Source organism: Medicago sativa, chromosome 4 (assembly GCF_051527215.1).
Source record: "Medicago sativa cultivar Bolivia chromosome 4, Bolivia_mono, whole genome shotgun sequence".
Taxonomy (NCBI): Eukaryota; Viridiplantae; Streptophyta; class Magnoliopsida; order Fabales; family Fabaceae; genus Medicago; species Medicago sativa.
The window spans coordinates 29995666-30004705 of NC_140752.1; the positions used below are offsets into that span (position 1 = coordinate 29995666).

General features: G+C 35.3%; 1 protein-coding gene across 1 annotated transcript; it reads right to left on the reverse strand.

Annotated features, from left to right (window-relative positions):
* Nucleotides 1-1204: 1204 nt before the first annotated feature.
* Nucleotides 1205-3008, reverse strand: LOC146927657 (isoflavone 4'-O-methyltransferase-like). Its single transcript, XM_085700913.1, has 2 exons — nucleotides 2172-3008; nucleotides 1205-1738 (listed from the first exon to the last, which is right to left on the reverse strand). The coding sequence occupies exons 1-2, from the start codon at nucleotides 2958-2960 to the stop codon at nucleotides 1436-1438; spliced, it is 1092 nt and encodes a 363-aa protein (XP_085557039.1). The 5' UTR covers nucleotides 2961-3008; the 3' UTR covers nucleotides 1205-1435.
* Nucleotides 3009-9040: the final 6032 nt, after the last annotated feature.

Consider the following 9040-nt stretch of genomic DNA (forward strand, 5'->3'; position numbering starts at 1 on the left):
CTCCCGAGCCCAACACAAAGAGCAGGGAGGAGACTTAAGGGACCCCAAACAAACAACAAAAACAGCACACCAAGGAGCAGACACCCAAAGGCTACTGGCCCACATCACCCAAACACCTGCAAGGACAAAAGAGAGCAAGGAGGAACCCAAGGAGCCAAGTCGAAAGGGAGGAGATAGGTAGTGGCAGAGCTTGAAAAAAAAAGTTAGGGTGGGCCACTAAAATTAACCGTTGAAAATTTGTTTAAAGCCTCGCAAAATAGACCTATAATTGAATTATTTAAATTTTTCAGGTGGGCCACTACATCACTTTGCGGGAATTTGGATCAACCGAAACCTAAAACCGACATAAAATTCGCAAAATAGACCTATAATTGAATTATTTATATTTTTTGGGTGAACCACTACACCACTTTACTAGAATTTGGATTAACCAAAACCTAAAACCGACACAAAATTGTATAAAATCTCATAAAATAGACCTATAATCGTTGATTTTTTAATTTTTCCGGGTAGGCCGTGGCCCACCCCAGCCCATGAAGGGCTCCGCCACTAGAGATAGGGAACCCCCACCCAACCCCCCGCAATACATCCTTTCGTGTCTCTCAATCAAAAACTTTTTTTACTGGTTGGATACATCCTTCATTGGGGTGTCATGTTGGATGGTGATCCATAAATAATGCAGTGTCATATTGGACGGTGATTCACAACCCTATGTGGAGTGATAAATTATGAAATCCCTTATAATAGAATATTGTCATTGCATTTTGGTTGTTTTGTATTGTTGAAATTTGAATTGATATCAACATGTTATATGGATTTGCTTTGTATTTCTGCATATATGTTGTTTTACATCATAACCTTCTACTGCTGTTGTGGACTATGGTGAATGCCCCAAGTTTAGTAGTTTAGGTTACGCGATGACCGTGACAATGTTGAAACCGAAGCAGAGCGATGTCTCGGGTTGGTGATCAAAACCAATGAGGCTTGATGCCACCCGATGGATCTTCGGTACTCATTCATCATTGGTTTGGATTTTCAAGATCAGCTGAGTGTTTTATTTGTTTTAGAGTTGTCGTTTTTCCTCTATTATTTTAAAATTTTGACATTAAAACAAATGCAGACAAGAAGCATCTAGGAAAATACTCAAAATAAACAAGAAGCATCTTGGAAAAGAAATGCAAATTGAGTCTCTGGAGATTGGTAATGGCAGTAATTTTGGAACCAAATTTAATATCTTTAAAGAAATTGACTAACTAAGTTCATACATGGTAAGACTATCAACCACTTGATTCGCTTCACTGTAAGAATGTTGCATATGAATACCAAACAACATTACACCTTAATTAACATTATTCAGCCGTGACTTTGAAATTGAAATGAGTACAAACTTATTGAATTTTAATCATAACTTAAGTGAAACATGTTCTAATCAAAATTAAGGATAAACTTCGATGATAGACTTGAAACCGCATATAGGTGTAATCTTATAGTTGCTGAAGCCTGCGTCAAATATGAGTTTCTCCCATTCTTTCTTCTCTCTTTCTTTTCCATTTAACAAAGTCATCATCATGAAGTCAAAGTCCAATTTCAACTCATTTGTTTCATGATTGTCACTTATTTCATCAATTGATATGTCAATGATAATCACCTTTCCTTTTTTCCCTTTTCCTGAAATAGCTTTTTTGCAGTTCTCCAATATCCTTAAGGACAATTCATCATTCCAATCATGCAAAATCCACTGTAAAAAAAGAATTTATCTATTTAGTTAATAAATCGATACAAAATATCAATCTTTGCTAAAATTTGTTGTTTAAGAGTATATTAGTTCTCCTTTATTGCAAAGATTAATTAGTCATCAACAAAACTGGTAAAATACTTCGCACCAATAACATAAGAAAATTACTCTTCTCACTTATGAAATTGTTCATTACCTTATATCAGCGGCAATTAATTGCCACTCGGTATTTTTCAGCGGCAGCCGCTGACAATTTTAAGATTGGTACAACCGATCTTAAAAGCGTCAGCGGTAGTTCTATCACTGAAAAATGTCAAACGGCAGTTAACTGCCACTGATATAAGCGAATGAGCAATTTTATATGTGAGAAGATTATTTTCATGACATAATTACCCAAAAAAAAAATGTTTTAATCAATAACATTTAGTGAACATACCTTGAGTAAAACAGCATCTGCAGGAGGGATAGATTTGAACATATCTCCACCAACAAATTTCAAATTTTCGTTTCCAGACATGTTTTTTACAACTTGTGGTTGGTCAAATACTATGCATTTAAGGTGAGGAAAAGTTTCATGGATAAGTTTTGTGACACCTCCTGTGCCACCTCCAACATCAACCAGAGACTCCAAACCTTCAAACACATGGCTACACTCTTTTAGTGCAATGTTAAAGATTTGAGAATCAGCTGCCATGGCATCTTGAAACATACTCAATTCACCAGATTCAGAATCTTTGTTAAGATAGTCCCAAAATGTCTCTCCTCTTGCGCTCTCAAAGAGACTGAGTTCCTTGTCCTCAGTGAGCCATTTGTTAGAGGAGTGCCACACGTTCAGACGACATGGATGAAGCACTCCGCTAACAAATGGTGACAAACATGTTGATTTGCCACTGATGAGAAGCATTGAAGGAGGAGTGAGAGAATATGTTGTTTCTTCTTCTCCTTCTTTGTCATTCATCAGTGTTGTTTTTGCAAAGAAACCATTGTGTGTTAGCAAGCGCAAGAGACGATACAGGACACTAATTTTAGAAGGGTGGAGTTTCAAAGATGAAGCTAATTCTGTAAGAGTCATTGGTTTTCCATTGTTGTGGATTGCATCTGCTATGCCTAGTTCCACGGCTGATTTGAGTGCCATGGAATTTATAAAGCTGTATATATGTTTGTATAGATGGATTTGAGCATGATACAGCTGAGTTTCTTCCCTGCCATTGGTACTGAAATCCATTTTCTTGGGTGTGTAATCTTATTTGCAACTATCTTATGTTTTGAATATCGAACAGAATACAAGAGTATATATAGCCTTATGACCATGCATTTTATTTCTTTTATATAATATACTTGATGCACATGTTTTACTAACTTAGGCATAAATTGTTTGATTTTGGCTTTTTCTTACCATGTGTGTTATTGTTGGAACACACATTTTGACAGAAAAGTTGATATACTTACCATATTTATATATTCGGCAAACATTGAACTTTTACATTTTTTCTTTTTCTTCAGTATTTTCCTGTTTTTATTATTCAATTTTTTAATTTTTTTTTTTGAAAAGATTTTTTTTTATGTTTTTGTATATATTACAAAATACTTACCATATTTATATATTCGGCAAACATTGAACTTTTACCTTTTTTTTCTTCTTCAGTATTTTCCTGTTTTTATTATTCAAATTTTTATTTTTTTTTTGAAAAGATTTTTTTTTATGTTTTTGTATATATTACAAATGGTGTTGGAATTATGAGGATTGTTTAAACAATCTTCCGTATGTGGTGTTTTTTTTTTCCTTTCTTTCTAGTAGTTGTTAGCGGGGTAGTTAGGTATTGTTTTAGTCTTCTGTCTTTGTTGGTTTTGTTTGTGGAGAAATTCTAATATGGTCACATGATCAAATAAAAAGTGTTTGGTCACACACACAAAAAGAAATATTTTTTTAATAATAAAGAGGAAATTGATAAAAAAATGATTAAATATTTTAAGGACCATCTTTTTATGTGTGTGTGTCCAAACACTATTGATTTGGTCTTGTGACCATGGAAGAATACCTCTTGTTTGTGGAAGATGTGTTTGTTTGTGTTTTTGGGTCGTGGCAGGTAGTTTATGATTAACAATTATGCTATTTGAACACACTTTTTTTAATATAAATTTGACACCATGCACTATTCAATGTAATTGTAAGGTGAATAATTTTTTTTTTGTCAAACTATTTTTAATATGAACAATGATTTTTGCAACACAAAATTTGAGTTGTATCATTAACCAATTTTACTATTGTATTAACAAAAAGAAAGTACGTTATTATCTACTTTTGGAATATAAATTTTGTTAACCATGTTACTACTTCATTAACCATAGAATAGCAAAGTGTTAACCACTTACCCCATCAGTTATAAGAGAAATGCAAGTAACACACATTTTTCAACACACTCTCTTTGACTGATTAAAATTCACATGAGACCCACTAAATTAATATGGAACCCACATGATTTGGTGAGACCTCAAAGAGGATGTGTTGAAAAGTGTGTCGATTTCAAAAATTAATACATATGTTTGACGCACTTTTGCTTATATTTGGTAACGAAGAGAGTATTTTATATAGTTCCAAAAATTCCATGAGTATATCGATTTCAAAGTGGTTAACAGGGTACACTCTTTGGATTGTTGCATTAGTGAAATTGGTTAAAGACATAACTAAATATTTGTGTTCCAAATATCTTCTTCTATAATAAAAAAATGATTAAGCTAATCAAAAGCATCGCTCGGTGTATAAATACGGTTAACAATGCATGATGTCCTATTTGTGTCTAGCAAAGTGTGTTCAATCAACTTTTTTGTATAAAAAAAAAAAGAAAATAAAATGTTATTCGAATGCAATTTTTGACATCAAAAGTTGAAATTTTGTTTTGTTTACTATATGATTTTTTTTTTGAAGGATTGTTTACTATATTTATACACTTTGTATACTATTAGAAATACCCGATTTTTTGTCCTTGTGAGCTTAGCTCAGTTGGTATTGACAATGCATAAAATATGCAAGGTCCGGGGTTCGAACCCCGGCCACCAAAAAAAAAAAATACCTGATTTTCCTACGGATTGTCGGCGACATTAAGGTGGCATGGCATCGTGGAAGTGTAGTCTTGCCCGTTTAAAAAAATATTCTTGTTTATATTATGAATTGTGTTGGAATCATAGAGATCGTTTAAACAAACAGAGTCTATTTGTGGTTTCAGTGGAGTTATTGGAGTTATTATGTACCGTTGATTTTTCAAGAGTGGTGTTTTTTTCCTTTCTATTTGTTGTTTTAATCTTTTGTTTATGTACCGTTGATTTTTCAAGAGTGGTGTTTTTTTCCTTTCTATTTGTTGTTTTAATCTTTTGTTTTGCAGGAGAGGCGTTTGTTTTTGTGTTTTTGAGGAGTGGGTGGTAGTTTAGTTAACATTTATTTTAAGGATAATTCTTATAGCATAAAATCTGCGTTGTGTCATTAACCAATTTGACTAATGCATTACCGAAAAAAAAAATGTAGTTGTTATCCACTTTTACAATATAACACTTCTTAACTACTTTGACTACATCATTAATCAAAATATTGAAAGGTGTTAACCACTTATTTCACATAGTTTAAAAAATTACAGAAGTATATAAATTTTAAATGTGATTAACAATTTACACACTTTTTTGGTTAATACAATAGTAGTAGCAATTAGCAACCGGTGGTGGTTCTGGATATCGTCGTTGGCGCAGCCGCGGTGGTGTGAGGAGACCAAAGTTATGGTGGTGACTATGGTGGTGTGGTGATGTTGAGGCTGTGATGGTGGTGAGGCAATGATGTGAGGAGGTCACAGTTGTGTGTGGTGTGTTACGAGCTTAGTGGGGTGGCAGTTTAGGTTGTGTGGTGGTGGTGATGTGGTGTGAGGAGGGTTTCGGGATCCAGGAAGTGTTGTTCAGATCCGCCGTTTTTTGTTCCACCATTGGTTCTCTTTTACTACGGCGACGAACGCATTCTCCTTGTCACAGGCGGCCGTCTTTTTATGGTCTAGGTTTTGCTTCAAACCGGCGTCGCTGCACGTGTTTTGTTGTTGGATTTCGTCTTCCTCTAGATTTATGTTTGTGTTGTTGCTTGTTTCTTGGTGAGGATGTTTGGCGGCGTAGTGATATTGTGATCGTGGTGGTGGTGATGCGCGGTGGTAATGCAGTGGTTGTGGAGGTTATTCAATCGTGGTGGGGGTGGTGATGCCTGGAGGTGGTGAAGTGTGGTGGGGGTGATGTGTGGTGATGGTTGGTGTTTTAAGTGAGGAGGCGGGTGCTTGTTGGGGTGATTTCCTTTGGAAGCAACATCTGTTACACGGGTCCTCGTTCGTCGTCACTAGCTCTTGTTTGTGCCTTTTGAGTGGTTTAGGTGTTTTCGGAGTTTGGAGGGTGTGTGTCCCATTGTGTTGAGCCTTTTCCTTTTGATATGTTTGTTGCTTAATCTTCGCAAGTCATGTCTTTCGTCTTACATATTGTATGCTGGTTTTCGGTGGGCCGGTACCTTTGGCTTCGCGATCAGGAGTCGGGGTCCAGCTGCAATCTTTGTTTGACTTGATTTGGTTTTTCTCTGGTGTACCGGGGGCGAAGGGTGCCCTGCTAATTTGGTACTAAAGTCTGGTGGGCCGATCACTTTTGATTCGAGATCGGGAGTCAGTTCTTGGACTCAAGTTCGTTTTTGGGCTTTTGTTTTGTGCTCTTTCGGTGGTTCAGAGGTCGCGAGGTTGTGGCAGCTGCATGATCCTTCGGTCAGGTGCTTTTCAAAATGTGGCTTAGCTTGGGTGTTGGGGTCTTGGAGTTTTATTTTGAGGGTGTTCTTTGGGGGTGAGTAGTGACGATGGGCGGTGGTGGATACCGTGTTTACAGTGCTTGTTTTTTTGGAGTCTGTTTTAGGTGATGATGTGTTTTGGTGGTTTATCTTCAGGGGTGTTCTTAAGTGGTTATGGTGTACCGTCTATATGTGGCACCATTTGTATCTTGTTTCCTTCATACCTTGCGTCTTGCGGGGATGACATTTAATAATATTTGCCGATTCAAAAAAAAAGCAATTGCCTTATTATTAAAAGTTATCTGCAGAATTTCCTGCAGGAGCTGAATTCGCAGGAAACTTCTTATGACAAACATTATTAGCAGCGAAATCCTCAGGAAATCTTGCGGATTATTTGCCGCGTGAAATTCCGGAAAAAAACGAGAGTTTCTAGTACCTATTACGAGAGTTGTTCCTTAGATCTACTCTGTTTCACAATTATTGTCTCTTTAGGCTTTCTTTGAGATTTTGGAGGGGAAGGGAGGGGAGGGTTTTGGGAGGTTGGAAATATATAGAAAAATGGACAAAAAATTCACATTTTTTGAAAGAACAGTTTTTTAGAGAATGATAAACTAATACTTATGATTAATATACTTTTAATTTTAAGAATATTATAATAACATAGATTGAATTTGAAAAATTCATATAAACCCTCCATAACCCCCGAAAACCCTCCCCCAATGCAATTTTTGAGTTCCTCCAAATGAGGGGGATTTTTTATTATGAGTAAAAAATTAACCTCCAAAGCTCTCTCCTCCCAACATCTTCTATTTCTTCCACTTGCTCCTTCTTTTTTCCAAAACCCTCCCCTCCCCTCCAAACTCTCAAACAAAGCTTTAACGTTTTTTCCTTTTCTCAAAATAATGGTCACTTTACAATACTATTGCAACATTTTTTTTTCACTATATACCCTTATTTATTGAATTTCATCAAACTTAACTACTCCACTAACTACAATTAATAAGGGTGTTTTAGTAAATTTACTAATTTTATCATTGAAATCAACACAATTAATTATTTCCTTAATAGTCGTGCACAAACCTTAAACGATTAATATTGTGAGACAGAGGGAGTACTCTATTAAAAGAAAATAGCAATTGTCTAAACGGCAAAGCTTTTAGGAATCTCCTATACTTACAATTCACAATCAATATTCAACAATACATATAATTCACAATAAATAAGTACATATGACATGTTTTCTTAATATTCTAAACAAACTTTGCATGTGATATCCATTGACAATTGTTTAATAATAACTCATTCAGTATTAAAATTGTCTTTACATGTGCAATACTTTAATGAAATTGTTTTAATCTATATGACATGTCTCCTAACATTCTTATCAAACTTTGCATGTGTAATAAAATAGTTTTAATCCATTAACTGGTAGTCTACATCATAAAGGAAAAAAAGCACGGCAAGGCTTTTAGGAAAATTTATCGTCTGTTATATAAAGCCAAGAAAGATTCTGTCCTCCATACCTAATAGTTAATCTCTTAATTGAGTAACCAAATTTCTTATGTGTTTATTCATTTTATTTTTTCTACTATTTCAACGTTTTATTTATGCATTCATTTAGTTCAACCAAATGGATTGCATTAACATTGTTCTACATCAAGTTTCAACATAGTTTCCACAAAGAATCACTATCCCAACAGATATTTTAAGATTCTTTTAGTTTATCGAAATTATATTTCTGTCGCCTAACTGAGAAAAGAACGTGGTGGATCTTGGTGTAGTAATGAGGGGGGCAGCTTGAAGGTTAATAATAAATCATTGGTCTTACTCGGATTATGTTATGTTTGTTTATCCAACATGCAAGATGTGTAGGAAAGAAGAAAATCAACAAACAAAAAATTAATCCCTTAAAAAAAACAAACAAAAAATTAATGAAATAAAAGTATAAATACGATAAATAAAATGTAAGCTTTTTTTTTCTTTCTATTTTTTAAGAAATCAAACATGCTCATCGAATCGGACCTGAGAAATTGAGAGAAGATCATTCTAAGGAAAATTGCTCTTCTCCCATCAAAAAACACTCATGTCCAATTGAATGGACGAAAGTACCCCTGCGTGACTTAAGTCACGCTAAGTACTTTCAGCGTGAGTTAACTCACACAGGTGAATCCCTGCGTGACATAACTCACGCTTCTTTGGCCGGTGGTTTGCACGTTTTTTGACTCACCATTATGGGTAGATACAACCTATGCATCCATTCCCCATATAAATACTCTTCCAACCTTCACCATTTCTCACACGATCATCTCATACTCTCTCCTCCTCTTCCTTCTACAACAACAATGTGTTTCCATCGTTGACCTTTCATAGAAAGAGGCCTCTTTGAAAATTTCAGAGATTGTATGAACAGTCAATGGGGATGGCAACACACTGCAAAGAAGTACGGTTTGTCTAGGTGTCATGTTGGTTCGTTTGGGATCAAGGTTGACCATTAAGGTCTCTTTCGCCTTAGACAA